The 16,841-nt window shown below is 41.4% G+C and overlaps 1 protein-coding gene across 1 annotated transcript; it reads right to left on the reverse strand.

The window, feature by feature from the left end:
* Positions 1-10,006: 10,006 nt before the first annotated feature.
* Positions 10,007-16,840, reverse strand: LOC144498584 (dnaJ homolog subfamily B member 9-like). Its single transcript, XM_078219912.1, has 3 exons — positions 16,732-16,840; positions 12,744-12,972; positions 10,007-11,903 (listed from the first exon to the last, which is right to left on the reverse strand). Exons 2-3 carry the CDS (start codon positions 12,958-12,960, stop codon positions 11,464-11,466), a joined length of 657 nt encoding a protein of 218 aa, XP_078076038.1. The 5' UTR covers positions 12,961-12,972; positions 16,732-16,840; the 3' UTR covers positions 10,007-11,463.
* Between the last annotated feature and the right edge of the window lies 1 nt (position 16,841).

Raw genomic sequence — 16,841 nt, forward strand, 5'->3', positions numbered from 1 at the left:
TTGTTACAGATTTCTATCACCTTTTCTTGGGCCATTCTTTGCTTTCTTCTCCTTTTTTTGTCATTCATTCCACCATCTTTAATTTCCTTTTGGGTATTTTGCCTCTGTCCACCACTCTCCTCTAATCCATTCTGCAAGCTGGTCACTACTCCCCTGTTTTTGGTTTGCCTGGAAAATATGCCAGATTTGAGTCCCATTTGAATGTGCATCACTTCTATACCTCTCTTAGCTTTTTCCAAAGGATCTATTGGTGCCTCCATATATACATAAATCCCAAATTTCCACATCTTCCTCTCTCACAGACCATCCCTACTTTTTGCCCTCTGTAGGCTAATCCTGCCAAATTCCTTCCCATCCTGCTCACTCCACCCACCAATACCATCTTGGATTCTGCCCGTGGGTGATTGTTCAACAAGCACGCAGCCTATCTGAATTTCGTCCCAGAGTTTCCCCCATCCCTTACCATCCATAACCTAATTGTGGGTAATTGTTTTGACATCATGGAACAGATTTTAACTCTTCAAAACCCACTTACTTACACAGAGTTAAAATCAAGCACGTGAAAACTTGACTCTGAGATGGAAATATTTTCCGCCTTACAGAAGCCTCCCTATCTGACTATACTTTCCACCATCTGCCTAATGTGGCAGTATGGCCCTTATTACCAAATACACCTAGGTCTAAAAGGAGCAGGAGCAGTCCTCTATTCTCCAAATTAATAATATGGACTCCTATTGTCTGCTCATGCTTGCACCCATACCCAGGACCTAGCTGCCTTTAGCTGGGTTACCTTTCCGGCTGCCTGTCATTGCATTGGTCCAATGAGGACTGATAAGCTGCAGCAGTTGATCCCTTTGATACGTGCGGTTGACTAGTGGCATCTTGATGAGGCCTCAGTCTGAAGATGGATCAGACGGCTGGACAGAGCACTCTGCTTAGTAATTCAAATCCGCTCTGTTGTTTGCTAGAAAGTGAAGAGGAGATGATCAATAAATAGTTCAGTGCATCAAATTTATTTTCTTATATGGATGCCAATCAGTGTTGGGTTCTATAATATATGACTGCCATCTTGTGGTCGTGGTGGACCATGAGCATGATCTATGTTTTGAACTAAATAATGTTGTAAGAGTTCAAACATCCATTCAAGGTCATTCTTTTATATCCTTGACAATGGATATAAGATTACTGCAATAATGTATAGAAATATCTCCAGTTTGAGGTAATTAAACACGATTTCCCACATTGTGTATTTTGATGTTTTTGTATATGTTATAAACACAGATGCACACACACATACAGATTTGGCCAGAATTTTACCGGCACGCCCGCTCGAGGCTCGTAAAATCGCACCCGAGGCCAACAGAGAATGCCATTCTGCGAGCCTGGCCCACCCCGGAATCGGGGCGGGCGTACCAGTAAAATCAGGGCCAAAGACTCTGACCATCGTCATGCTGCTCTGACATGTTGTGGGGTGTGTTTCACCAATGTCAAAGGCTGATGACTCCATAATGATAAATTTTTGAATCTTGCTCAAATTTTACAGTTAAACACTACTTTGTGCGTTATAAACTGGAAAGAGTGCAAAGAAGATTTACAAGGATGTTGCCAAGACGAGTGGGCCTGACTAATAGGGAGAGGTTGGCCGGGCTAGAATTTTATTCTTTGGAACGTAGGAGAATGCGGGGTGACTTATTGAGGTGTATAAAATCATGAGGGGCATAGATAAGATTAACACACATAGTCTTTTTCCCAGGGAAGGGGAATTGAAAACTAGAGAGCATAGGTTTAAGGTGAGAGGGGAACATTTAAAAGGGACCTGAGGGGCAATTTCTTCATGCAGAGAGCAGTGCGAATATGGAATGAGCTGCCAGAGAATGTGGTTGAGGCAGGTTCAACAGCAAAATTTAAAAATCATTTGAATAAATACATGGATGGGAAAGGATTAGAGGGACATGGGTCAAACACGGACAATTGGAAATAGTTGGGAGGGCACCGTGGTCGGCATGGACCGATTGGACCAAAGGGCCTCTTTCCATGCTGTATTGCTCTATGACTCTATAATTCTGTATGATCGGTAGACCTTTTAAATTATATTCAGTAATAAAAGGAAAAGATGGATCACCTATGTGCGGATCCACAAGAGATGTGTGAGATCCTAAATGAACATTTCTCATCAATATTTACTGTTGAGAAAAGCATGGATGTTAGGGAACTTGGGAAAATAAATAGTGATGTCTTGAGGAGTGTACATATTACAGAGAAGGAGGTGCTGGAAGCCTTAAAGCGCATCAAGGTAGACAAATCCCCAGGACCTGATGAAGTGTATCCTAGGACATTGTGGGAGGCTAGGGAGGAAATTGCGGGTCCCCTAGCCGAGATAGTTGAATCATCGATAGTCACGGGTGAGGTGCCTGAAGTTTGGAGAGTGGCAAATTTTGTGCCTTTGTTTAAAAAGGGCTGCAGGGAAAAGTCTGGGAACTACAGGCCAATGAGCCTCACATCTGTGATGGGTAAGTTGTTGGAAAGTATTTTGAGAGACAGGATCTACAGGCATTTAGAGACACAAGGACTGATTAGGGACAGTCAGCGTGGCTTTGTGAGTGGAAAATCACAAATTTGATTGAGTTTTTTGAAGGAGTAACCAAGAAGGTAGATGAGGGTAGTGCAGTTGTCTACATGGATTTTAGCAAGGGCTTTGACAAGTAGGTTGTCACATAAGGTTAAATCTCACAAGATCCAGGGTGAAGTATCTAAATGGATACAAAATTGACTTCTTGACAAAAGCTAGAGGGTGGTTGTAGAGGGTCGTTTTTCAAAGTGGAGGCCTGTGACCAGCGATGTGCCTCAGGGATCGGTGCTGGATCCACTGTTATTTGTCATTTATATTAATGATTTGGATGAGAATATAGGAGGGATGGTTAGTAAGTTTGCAGATGACACCAAGATTGGTGGCATAGTGGACAGTGAAGAAAGTTATCTCCGATTGTAATGGGAGCTTGATCAATTGGGCCAGTGGGCTGACCAATGGCAGATGGAGTTTAATTTAGACAAATGCGAGGTGATGCGTTTTGATAGATTGAACCAGGGCAGGACTTACTCAGTTAATGGTAGGGCGTTGGGGAGAGTTACAGAACAAAGAGATCTAGGGGTACAAGTTCATAGCTCCTTGAAAGTGGAGTCACAGGTGGACAGAGTGGTGAAGAAAGCATTCGGCATGCTTGGTTTCATTGGTCAGAACATTGAATATAGGAGTTGGGACGTCTTGTTGAAGTTGTACAAGACATTGGTAAGGCCACACTTGGAATACTGTGTGCAGTTTTGGTCACCCTATTATAGAAAGGATATTATTAAACTAGAAAGAGTGCAGAAAAGATTTACTAGGATACTACCAGGACTTGATGGTTTGGGTTATAAGTGGATAGACTGGGACTTTTTTCTCTGGAGCGTAGGCGGCTGAGGGGTGATCTTCTCGGGGTCTATAAAATAATGAGGGGCACAGATCAGTAGATAGTCAATATCTTTTCCCAAAAGTAGGGGAGCCTAAAACTAAAGGGCATTGGTTTAAGGTGAGAGGGGAGAGATACAAAAGTGTCCAGAGGGGCAATTTTTTCACACGGAGGATGGTGAGTGTCTGGAACAAGCTGCCAGAGGTAGTAGTAGAGGCGGGTACAATGTTGTCTTTTAAAAAGCACTTAGATAGTTACATGGATAAGATGGGTATAGAGGGATATGGGCCAAATGCGGGCAATTGGGATTAGTTTAGGGGTTTAAAAAAAAAGGGCGGCATGGACAAGTTGGGCCGAAGGGCCTGTTTCCATGCTGTAAACCTCTATGACTCTATGACTCTCTGACCTACTATAATGGAATTTAATTCCTTTGTTCTTTCAATGTACAATCTTGCCAAATTATAGCACCTAATCATAGAAATCATAGAAACCCTACAGTACAGAAAGAGGCCATTCGGCCCATCGAGTCTGCACCGACCACAGTCCCACCCAGGCCCTACCCCCACATCCCTACATATTTACCCACTAATCCCTCTAACCTACGCATCTCAGGATACTAAGGGCAATTTTAGCATGGCCAATCAACCTAACCCGCACATCTTTGGACTTCTTTAGCCAATAGTTCTTGGGGAGCCACATGGTCCTTATTGTAGAAGGTGATGTTCTGCGCATTCTTGTTGAGACTTGATCATCAGCTTCCCTTTCTGAATAGAACAATCAATGTTCCTAATCATCAGTTAATAGGCAAAGTATTAAATTAAGTGATTCAGCCTGACTCAGGAAAGAAAAATCCCATAAAAGACTGAGAAAAGTTTGGAGGAATTATGATGTGTAAATTATTCATCCAGTTAGATAATGTAGAACACCCAATTGTTAGAGGGATATGCTAAATTCCTTTGGTTCAATGTCGCTTTTAGATTTTGGGTTTTTTGCTGGCAATGATTTCCTTTAATATTCTTGATCATCTAAATAGCAATGTGCAAAGTGCTAAGCACAGGCATTCTTTACCAGGTTGTTAACATGCTGGATGCTTCAGTTCCAGTTGGACGAACAAAGATTGTCCCAACAAAGCCTCAGCCATTCTGTCCCTACTTCATGATCCCTCCATGTGTACCTGAGCATATCTAAGGAGGCCAGTTGTTGCTGTTTCTGTTTCACAACTGAAGAAATGCAAATTTTCTGCTTAACTTCCTCCTGACATTTGGAACAGAATAACATTGGAATATACATATGCTTATCTAGCCCATTTCATGTTACGGTTGCTACAGTTTAGCTTTGCATTAATGCTATATCACATAAAGATACCTTTCATAATGAAAGGGAAAATAAAATGTATTTCATTCAGGATGTCATAGGAGCAGCCACCAAAATTGGCAGCATTTATTTTATTTCAACACTGTTTAAATGTTATATATGCAGCAATATGCTCACATGAAAGATTGAATGACAACATTGACAAGAAGTAGTCTTACTGTGATTTACTTCATGAGCAATTACTGGATGTTGTAACAGCCAGAAATGTTCAGAACAGCTGAGTGAATACAATTTTATTCCTCTTTAATTACTGTTAAAATACATCTACACAATTCTGCATAATTACGAACAAACTTTTTTAAAATTCTGGGCGATGAAGCAATGCACAATTACAACAATAGAACAGTGATTACACTTCAAAAAGATCTTCACACAGTGTAAAATGAGGTTGGGCGATAAATGCAAGTTCGACCTTTCCTTATCATAGCCTTTTTGCAAATAAAGCAATTAATTGAGTTATGTCGGCTGCAACAATTGCAATTTTCCTTTATATAATATCGTTAAGTGTCCCATGAAAATTCACGTGGGTTTTAGTAGACAAAATGCTAAACTGAGCCACAGAAAAAGGCAGGTCACCAAACTTTTGGTTAAAAAAATTTAAGGAACAAAATAAAGGAGGAAAAGTGGAGAAAATTCCAGAGCTTAAGAGCATTGCTAGCTGAAGAACAAATTGCCAATGATGTAAACCAAGAATAGGCAAAACACCAGAACTGAAGCCATGATATGGAGATGCCGGCGTTGGACTGGGGTGGGCACAGTAAGAAGTCTCACAACACAAGGTTAAAGTCCAACAGGTTTGTTTGGAATTACTCACCTGATGAAGGAGCAGCGGTCCAAAGCTCGTGATTCCAAATAAATCTGTTCGACTTTAACCTGGTGTTGTGAGACTTACCAAAATTGAAGGAATGGAGTGTTTTGCAGCATTGTAGGACAGGAGGAGGTCCCAGAGGTAAGATGAGATGAGACCGTGGAGGAATACGAATGGAAGGGTGAGAATTATTAAATTGCAATGTTGCTGGAGTTTTGATTTGATTTATTATTGTCACATATATTAGCATACAGTGAAAAGTATTGTTTCTTGCATGCTATACAGTCAAAGCATACCGTTCATAGAGAAGGAAACTAGAGAGTGCAGAATGTAGTGTTACAGTTATAGCTGGGGTGTACAGAAAGATCAACTTAATTCCAGGTAGGTCCATTCAAAAGTCTGATGGCGGCAGGGAAGAAACTGTTCTTGTGTTGGTTGGTACGTGATCTCAGACTTTTGTATCTTTTTCCCGACAGAAGAAGGTGGAAGAGAGAATGTCCAGGGTGCATGGGATCCTTAATTATGCTGACTGCTTTGCCGAGGTATGGCAAGTGTAGACAGAGTCAATGCTTAGGAGGCTGGTTTGTGTGATGGATTGGGCTACATTCAAGATCTTTTTTAGTTTCTTGTGGTCTTGGGCAGAGCAGGAGCCATACTAAGATGTGATACAACCACAAAAAATGCTTTCTATGGTGCATCTGTAAACGTTGGTGAGAGCCGTAGCTGACATGCCAAATTTCCTTAGTCTTCTGAGAAAATAGGGGCGTTGGGTGGGCTTTCTTAACTAGTGTTGGCATGGGGGACCAGAACAGATTGTTGGTGATCTGGTCACCTAAAACCTCGACCCTTTCTACTTTGTCCCTGTTGATGTAGACAGGGGCATGTTGTCCTCTACGCTTCCTGAAGTCGATGACAATCTCCTTCATTTTGTTGACACTGAGGGAGAGATTATTGTTGCTGCACCAGTTCATCAGATTCTCTATCTCATTCCTGTACTCTGTCTCATCATTGTTTGAGATCCGACCCACTACGGTAGTGTCATCAGCAAACTTGAAAATCGAGTTGGACTGGAATTTGGCCACACAGTCATAGGTGTATAAGGAGTATAGTAGGGTGCTGAGAACACAGCCTTGTGGGGTGCCAGTGTTGAGGATGATCGTGGAGGAGGTGTTGTTGCCTATCCTTACTGATTGTGGTCTGTGGGTTAGGAACTTCAGAATCCAATGGCAGAGGGAGCAGCTGAGGCCCAGGCCATGTAGTTGGGAGATGAGTTTCGTAGGAATAATGGTGTTGAAGGCTGAGCTATAGTCAATAAAAACAAGTCTGACATAGGTGTTTTTGTTATCTAGGTGTTCCAGGGTTGAGTGCAAGGCCAGGGAGATGGCGTCTGCTGTGGACCTGTTGCGGCGGTAGGCAAACTGTGGTGGATCCAGGCAGCCCGGGAGGCTGGAATTGATTTGTGCCTTGACTAGCCTTTCGAAGCACTGGAGCCAATGTGGGTCAGTGGGTAAAACAGAAACTGCTGGAAAATCTCACAGCTGTCAGACGTGCTGAGATTTTCCAGCAGTTTCTGTTGCAGATTCCAGCATCTGCAATATTTTGCTTCTATTTTAGTGGGAGTGATGGGTGACCAGCACTCGGTGTGATTTAAGTTACAGGCAACAGAATTTTGGAAAAGCTAAAGTTTAGCTGTACAATTCTGATAATGGATTAACCAGAAACAATCCCCCTGCACGGAGCTGAGTGGCACAGTGGAAGCGTGTCCACAACCTAGAGCTTGATGGATCGAAACCATCACCTGCTATTTACACCAAATCGAAACATTTGCACAGCGCTGCCAATTGCCAGACAGCAGACAATTAAAATCAGTGACTCGGTGAAGGGCTCACAATTAAGTATGTGTCAATGCCAGAACCATAAAACAACTCAATTGTATAGTCATCAGCTGCCAGTATATCTGAACACTGGGTGAGCCCAGGCTCTCAGCATTGTCACCAATTGTCATTTCTGTTAACAGGGACTGATTAGCTGCAGCTAACACCGACCAATGACAGATGAAGCTTTCAGTCTCTTTGTTCTTAAGGACCAATCGTTGCCCAGAAAACCCCTGAGTTTTTGCTCTGTGATTGGTACCTCCAGAAACCAGGCAGGACACGATTGGTCACGATGATTGTAACCAATGAACAGCAGGTAATGCGGGCCAATCGCAGCACACGTCCCATTGTCTGCCTGGGACTCAGTGACCAATGAAAGTACCGCGAATTGAATAGTCCCGCCCACTCTGGGTTGTGTTGCAGCCAATGGGATTGCTGGAATGAGAGCCGACTGTCACACGATTGACCAAATTGTTACTTTGTGTGTGTGTCAATATCAATGAAAGGAGTAGCGGATATCAGTTAGTACCAGGCTCTGGGACTCTTACTCTCCCTACCCCTACACACACCAGACTTGGGTGTATGTGCCAGGCTCTGGGACTCTTACTCTCCCTACCCACACCAGGCTTGGGTGTATATGCCAGGCTCTGGGACTCTTGCTCTTCCTATCCCTACACACACCAGGCTTGGATGTATGTACCAGGCTCTGGGACTCTCACTCTCCCTACCCCTACACACACACACCAGGCTTGGATGCAGCTCCCCCATGTACTTCCAGCCTGTAAATCCATTCTAAGATTTGCAAGGTCAGGTTTGTGGCCAACAGTCACACAGTTTGTCCGAACACATATTCCAGATGCAGCATCAAAAAGGATTGCTCACATAAAGGAGATATTTTTTAACCGTTAGCCGTTGAGGATTTCTTGCGAGTTCTGTGGCAGTGGCAAAGGCAGATTGCCACTCTAGTCAAAGCAAGCCTCAAAAGATAATAAATGCAGCTTCTCGGAGGCGAATGGTGGAGGGTAGCAGTACCATGCTGAAGAAAGATATTCAGGAGGGGTCAAGGACAATCTATTTGAGCTGTTAAGAAGCAATAGTACCACCTTATAGTGGGTGATAATGGGAAATTTCACTACCTGCATATAGATGGGGACAGTATAAGTGTAGAGAAGAAGAGTTTTGAGGTAGACCAGTCTGTTTAGCTGCAGTAGCTGGAAAGGTTTTATAAACTAAACCAGGACAAAATTAAGTCACTTGAAGGGTAAATTAATTAAGGAAATCCAGCAAAACTTTATTAAGGGCAAATCTTGTTTAACTTACAGTTGAGGTTTCTTTTAAAACAAGATAACTGCAGGAATTGATATGGGTAATATAGTTAATATGGTATACATGGACTTCCAAAAAGTTTGATAAATTGCCATATAATGGGCTTCCGAGCAAAGTTGAAGCTTGTGGGATGAGAGAGACAGTAGCAGCATGGATAAAAAAATTGACAGAGCAGTCTTGATTCGTTGTTTAATTGGACTGGAAGGAATTATGCAAGTGGAGTGTTATAGGGGTCAGTGCTCAGACCACTGCTCTTGATTTAATGACCTAAACTTGCATTTACAAAGCACAACTTTCAAACTTGCAGATAACACAAAAGCTAGAAAGTACTTTGGATTCTGAGGATAGTAGTGGATTTCTGGAGGACCCAGGTTGGTGGAATGGACAGATCTGTGACGGATGAAATTTAATGCAGAGAATTGTAAGTAATGCATTTTGGTAGGAAGGACAAGGAGGCGTATAAAACATAGGATAGCGATCTGGACATATATGTGCGCAAGTGATTGAAGGTGGCAAAAAGGCATGTGGGATCTGGACTTTTTGGAGGTGTAGAGTACAAAAGTAACAAAGTTATGATGAACCTTTATAAAACATTGGCTTGGTCTCAACTGGAATAGCATGTCCAATTTTGGGCACCACACTTTAGGATGCGATGGTTTTGGAATGGATGCATAAAAGATTCATAAAATGGTTCCAGGGATGAGGAACTTCAGTTATGCAGATAGAGGTTTGATACAAGTGCTTAAAATGAAGAAGGGTCGAGACAAATTCGACTGGGAGAAGGGTCGAGAATCGGAGGACACCGATGTAAGGTGATTACCAATAGCAAAAGCAGGATTTTCTTTCTTATACACACCACGCAGTTAAGATTTAGAAGACAGATTCAATTCTGGGCTTTATCCAAATAGAAAAAATGATGAGACTGCACACAGGGCTGAATGGGCTCTTTCTGTCCTGTAACAATTCTACATTCTGTAACTGAATAGTGCAGAGCGAGCTATTAAAATGGTGAAACGTGTAAACAATGCCAAGGACAAATACTGCACATTGGCCTTTCCATTAAAGCTTTGGCAGAGGGTACAGACGATAAAATAAAACTCCCTTGCATGTAATGTGAACGACTGCAGGAAGTCTTTGCTTAATGCCACAATTTGACTGTTAAAAAGAACTGACTAATGGGAAAGCATTCTTTTTAATAACCAAGTTTTAGCAACAGGATTTATTAAACAAAATGTCTTTTGGAAAAGTGCAAGACATTTTGGACACAGATTTCACAAATTTTAATAAACTAATGGAGTCTACACAACACCTGTAATGCAGAGAGAAGTCTGTATAATAATATTGCACACTTGACAGTACGCAGATTGTCAAGACAGTGAAATGAGGTAATCAGATTTTATAAATTTTCAAAAGACAATGGGGAACACATGGCAAGAATAAAACCTGAATATAACAAAAATATCACATGGCATAAGATACAGGTTTGCCAAATATCATGAGTACAGGTTAGTGGAGAACAATCATCATTTAGAAATCATTTCATTTTGTTAGCTTTTCAATGTTGCCTTCTGAATATTACAGAAGGCTAAAAGGAACTAAGTGAGGTTTGGGGCTTTCCCTCATCCAATCACACTTTCCAAAAGTAGGTTTTTGTAATTACATAAAGCATTCTGTAAAAATGTATTATTGTTAGCACTTAATCCAAGGTGGTTTAAGGGTAGCTCAAAAATTAAACTCAAAGCACAATATTAAGAAAAAAATCAACTTTATAGCACCAAAAGGGATTATGTGGCCTGCACTTTGATGAGCTTTGAAGGAATTGAGCTTCTATAATTTTATTTTCAAACTGTATCACACTGTGTACATTGAAGCTAACAAATTTTAATTAAATGTTGTGATTTTCCACACCAACACAAAAGTCTACAAGTTTATGATCCAGATTCAAACGTGAGGCCTATCCTTATAGTGTGTGTTGTTTCACTACATTTCTTATTAACGACCAAAGCCCAAAATGTCAGAGCAACACAGCAAAGCCTAAGTTAGAGGCAACTATGAAGATATTTAAACAGAAACGAAAACAATAAATAAGGCATAGGCTCAGCACTGATACTATAGAAACTGAATTGTGGATTCTAGGAAACCGCATAGATCCTGATAATAAAATGATAGATAAGCTTGTAACAAGGTTAAGCTATTCTGCCTTCATTAGCCATTGCAAGATACAAATCTGTCCTCAAAACGAAATTAAAGCCATTCAATACATTGGGATTAAACAAATGTCTTAATGTTACAGAATAACCTGTTTCACCATTATTTCATTTAATCCTGCTGCCTCCTGTGCTAGCTCATACATCAAATTATTCTTACTATTGCTTTTTATTTATTAAACAACATGTGCTTGGAATTACTAAGCTAGAAAATGGTTACTGCAAAGGCTAAGAACAGTTTCTAGCTGGAATTAGCCCATTGCACCCAATACATTTTTAGAAGGTTCACAAAGACTAACAGGAAAGCATTATTTTTGTGCAAGTCAGCTCAGATATTGCCTTTCTTGACACTTCCGCCTGGGAAACAGGCCATGACATAAAAGATGTCAAGTAAACCATGCTGTTACAATCGTGTATATTTAGCAAGTTTACGGCACTGAACAGTCTGTGTATGTGGTCACCATGTTTCCTCTGCGCTGTGTAACAGTCTTGCAGTGCTGCTTGCCGGAGTTTTGAAACTTCTCAGTTCTCACTGTGTGTTTGTGTGTGCTGCCAAAACTGCTGAACGAGAACATCTTTTCCATATCTTCAAATCCATCGTCAAACAACCCTCCTCCAAATGGAAATTGTCCATCGCCAAAGGAAAATCTGTGTGCATTGTGCGCCTCCTGGTGTGCCCTGAAGTGGCTATCAAAGTGTTTCTTGTGATGTGTTCTGTGGCCAAAATCAAAGTCAAAATCTTTAAGGAAGTCATCAAAGTTGAAATTGAAAGAATGGGCGTGATGGCCACCACTGCCTGCATTGAAAAACTGATGTCCCATCTGATCGTATTCTTTCCTTTTCTTATCATCTGAAAGGACCTCGTATGCTGCAAAAGCAAAACAGTTTTTTAATAAAGCAGCAAAGTTGTCTTTATATAGCTCCGACGACACAGATGAGAGAGCAATGCACCAAAGGAAATAATAGTAGGCCAAAATATTCTTTAAATGTAGGTTTTAAGTTGGGTGTTAAAAAGGAAATCCAGCAAAAAGCATTTCAAAGCACGAGATTAAACTACCAAATGCACAGTCAACAATGGCAAGGTGAAGGGACTACACAGCGGCCCAAAGAAATTGAGTTTTTTGTATGCGTTCGAAAGTGAAGGAGGTTAAAGGCAATATTGGGAAAAGGGTATGAAAAGATTCAAACTCAAAAGGGGACAATTTTAAATTGGAAGCACTGGGGGTTCAGAAGTAAATGTAAATCAGCAAAGACAGAAGTGAAAGGTAAACAGGCTCAGGTGTGGGATAGATGCAAGGAGCGAATGGACTGTAGTTTACAAAGGGTGATGAAAAGATAAAAGAAATGGGTCAGGAGAGTATTTGAACCTGGAGATGACTATGGCCCGGAAGAAAAGATCAGCAGCAGAGAGGTGAGACAGAGTAATGCTGGGCAATATTACAGACGTGGAAGCAAGCTACTTTTCTAATGGAGTTCAGCTCAGCTCAGGATTAAATTAGATGCTGGAGTTGGGGAAAGTGTGGTGTGGTTCAAAATAGTGGCCAGAGAAGGGGATAGATTTGTTGCCAAAGGTATAGAGTTTCTGATAGGAGCTGATGGTGGTTGTGATCTTTCTAATGACTAGCAACTTCTAAAAGTATAGACAAACCAATGAAAAGGTAAAACTATGTTAAAAGAGCCACATAGAAGAGCTATTTAACACACCCACCTTCAGCAATTTCCCTAAACTTTGCCTCTGCATCTGGACTTTTATTTTTATCTGGATGGTATTTCATTGCGAGCTTGTGAAAAGCCTTCTTGATCTGACGGTCAGATGAATTTTTTGGCACACCCAAAACTTCATAATAATCCTTCTTCGCCAGTATAAATTCAGATATCATTAGAAAACAGACAGCAAAAGCAAAAACAGAGTGTGCTGCCGCCATTGTCGAGATTTCCTAGAAAAGACAAACAAGATGTATCCATGTATTTCAATATTTCAAAAACACACTTAAATACGACAGAGATCCTCTTCAGTAAGGCCTGTAATTTCTTCAATCGTATTTACATTGCCCACAGTGACATAGAAGGATTTAATGCAAGTACATGCTCAAATTTCCTGGGAAGCTCATGTAACGTAAATACCAATGCAAAACAAGGTGGAAGTGGGAGGGGAAATAGGCTACACACTGGGACCAGACTTTGGTTAAGTTTGGCGCAAGTCTCTCTGAAATATAAAAAAGGAAAATTGTCATACTCCAAAAACCTCAATGTACTTGTTATCAGATGACTTTGCACCGACATTTTTAGGTGTAAATTTATACCAGCCCGTTACCTTTGTGCATGGGAGGATTGGAGCTGTGGGTTTTGATGGAAAGCATCTTGGAAGCGCTCCAGTAATCAAGGAAATTCACACGTACCAACTTTTCAGCTTAAACCAATTATTCAGAAGTTGCCTTCCAAAAATATCACTTATACCAACAATGTTCAGGAAATTCCAGGATGATTTCTCAAAAATATGAATACTTAATAGATATTATGCACACTTCTACATTCACGTGATAGAAAGTCTTAGCGATGCTGATATGGTCAATTGTACTGAATACTGTAACTATTTAGGAGCAAGCCATATCTCAAAAATTCAAGTTCTAAAAGCCACTACTAGCCCAAGTGGGAAAAATACCCAATAGTGCTATGTGACTTACCTGGAAAAAAAACTTTTGTGCATTATGCTTCGACTCAGATTTTTCTTTCCTATCTAGCTATTAGCATTTTTGGGACAATCGCTGATACAATGGCATTTTCAAATAGGGTTCGGATTCCCAATTTTAAAAAAGTATAATTGAAAAAGCATTGATGGGAGAGAATGGAACTCAGTTAGTTCTATTAAATAACAATGTGGTGTCTCTACAAGAGGAAACTCTCACCACTGACTTTCTGCTTTTCATTCATTGTAAAATTGTGGGGGATACTGACAAGGTCAAATTTATTGCCCATCCCTACATGTCCTGAGAAGGTTGTAATGTACCTGACTATGTTTCTACAGTAGTGTTCAGTAAAAGTTGTTTACAACAACATTTGTCCCAGATTCCTCTTCATATACTTTTTTTCAACCAAGAAAATGGGACAGCACCTATCAAGGATGTAGAAGGTAATTTATGTGATGAAGAGGATGATGTGGACAGAGTTCTTAATCAGTACATTATCTGCGCAAAAGAGAGATATGATGCAGGCATTCTCATTAATGAGTGCAAAATATTAGATGTAAGAAGCGGAAGAGGAAGTACTGGAGGGACTGACATCTTGAAATTGGATTAATCATCAGCACCAGATGGACTGTATCCCCAGGTGGCCAGGGAGGAAATGGCAAAATGTCCTGAAGATCATTTTGCAATCCTCATGAGATACAGGCAAGGTATCAGAGGATTGGAGGTCGGCAATATTGTTCGGCGAGGGTGGGTCAATATAGGCCAGTCAGCACGACTTTAGTCGTAGGCAAATTATTATAATCAATTCAGAGAGCCAGGATAAACTGTCACGTAGAAAGGCATGGATTAATCAGGGACAGTCAGCAGGCTTTTGGTATGGAAAGTTGTGTTTCACCAACTTAACTGAATTTGAGGAAACAACAAGATTGATGATGGCAGTAAAGTGAATATCATCTACATGAATTTTAGTAAGGCATTTGACAAGGTCCCACGTGGCAGACTGTTTAGAAAAGTTGAAAGCCCACGGGATGCAGGGGAACGTGGCAAATTGGATCCAAAGTCAGCTCAGTGACAGGAAACAAAGGGTAATGGTTTTGTGAATGGAAACCAGTTTCCAGTGGTGTTCCACAGGGCTCAGTGTTGGGACACTTTTTTGTAGTCCTAGTGCCAGTCCATTGGTGGGTATGAGGGAAATGGGCATGTGTTTACAGGCAAAGTCATCAATAAGGAGTAGGAGACTTGGAGAGTGAGCAGCAGTGACAGTCAAGGCTGCTAGTAGGAATTCAATCCAAAGAAGTGTGCACTAATGCATTTGGGGAGGGCAAACAAAGCAAGGGAATACTCAACAAATGGGAGGATAGTGAGAGGGATAGAGGGAGTGAGCAATCTTGAAGTACATGTCCACAGGTCCCTGAAGGTGGCAGGACAGGGCAGAAAAGATGGTAAAGAAAAGTGTACAAAATGCTATCCTTTATTGGACAAGGTATATAATACAAAATCAGGGATGTAATGATGGAACTGCAAAAATCATTGGTTAGGCCACAGCTGGAAGTTTGTGCATAGTTCCGGTTGCCACATTACAGGAAGGATATCTTTGCTCTGGAGAGATGACAGAGATGATTTCCAAAAGTGTTACCAGAGCTTGAAAAGTGTAACTATGAGGAAGGATTGAGTAGGCTAGGATTATTTTCCTGAGAAAAGAGACTGAGGGGTAACCTAGCTGTAGTGTACAAACTGATGAACAGCCTAGACAGGAAATACTTGTTTCCCCCAGCAGAGGGATCAATTACCAGGGGCACAGGATTAAGGTGATTGATAGAAGGATTAGAGGAGATATTAGAAAATAACTTTTAACCCAAAGGGTGGTAGGTGTACGGAAATAGTTGCCTGAAGCATCATTTGACTAATTTAACAAAGGTAGCAGGCTCTACACCTGAAGTGCTGTAACTCTCAAGGCTGGTTACTGGAAGGTGGAATTAGAAAGGACAACACTGGGCTGAATGGCCTCTTTCTATACTGTAACTTTTCTATGGTTTCTATCACTCCCACATCACACCACAGGAGACAGAACTCAACATACTCTCACCCAAAGCATTTTATGCACATACCAACATTTACAGAATATAAGAGTGGTAACTGCCCCATTGTTCTGGGTCGCCAAGGGCAAATATATGGGGTTAAAAAAGTTAGGCGACCTTCCTAATCTTTTGCCGATTATATAAGGGCACAATTTAAAATTAATACATTTTCTGCTAAGTGTTAAAATAGAGCAAGTGCTCTATTCTAGTCTAACTGTTAAGTGCAGTAAGATCCAAACTGCTAAAACAAAAGGCAACACGACACCCCCATCAATTGCAAAAAGATCACATTTCAATCTTTGAACCAAAGGTCAGTCGGCAGCTCCACGCAATGTTCGATAAAAGGTGGGCCCGTAATTTCGGACCAAACTCCACATCGTACCGTTGCAAAGGGAAGCCAAGGTTCCACCTTACAACCGAGACAGGAAGCGATCTTGATCAGAGAAAGGGACAGAAAACGATCGTCAGGGCCGACGATTTTCTCCCCAATGCGTTCATGCGGCGATGGTGCGAAAAGTTCAGCAGCAGCACACAGACCTGGAAGGGTTTAGAACTCAGCTGACCGGGCAGGGCCTGCTTGGAACAACACTCTCGGCCTTTTTAACTTCACAAGGCTTAGGAGGTGGAACTGGGCGCTGTGCAAACGCCTGTTTTCTCACGGCAGTGTTACACACAGAGACGGTACAGTGAAAAAAACACTTATGGCATATAGACATACACAAAGCACTTATGCCATATAGACATACACAAAGCACTTATGCCATTAATAAAAAAACATCAAAGCGCCTCAAGGCAACACACTACAGGAGTCGGATGGTGATTTCAGAACGGGAGATATAAACAAAGCGAAACCCGACACGAACAAGGAAGATATTGCTGCGGCAGGACAGAAGAAGGGTAGAGTTTGAAAGCAGCCTGGAAGGACACTCACCCCTGGCCAGCGTCCCCCAGTCCGGCAGCTCCGGGAAACACCCTGAATTGTTACACCGCGTTCTAGAACCCCTTCACCACGAATCACTCACTCATTGGCTGCCTCCAGCT

This window comes from Mustelus asterias, chromosome 9 (genome assembly GCF_964213995.1).
Source record: "Mustelus asterias chromosome 9, sMusAst1.hap1.1, whole genome shotgun sequence".
NCBI classification, from domain to species: domain Eukaryota; kingdom Metazoa; phylum Chordata; class Chondrichthyes; order Carcharhiniformes; family Triakidae; genus Mustelus; species Mustelus asterias.

Coding starts and splice junctions, on each gene's coding strand:
- LOC144498584 (XM_078219912.1), bottom strand. CDS start 12,960: ATGGCGGCAGCACACTCTGTTTTTGCTTTTGCTGTCTGTTTTCTAATG. Junction 11,904..12,743: donor GTTTAGGGAAATTGCTGAAG/GTGGGTGTGTTA, acceptor TTGCTTTTGCAG/CATACGAGGTCCTTTCAGAT.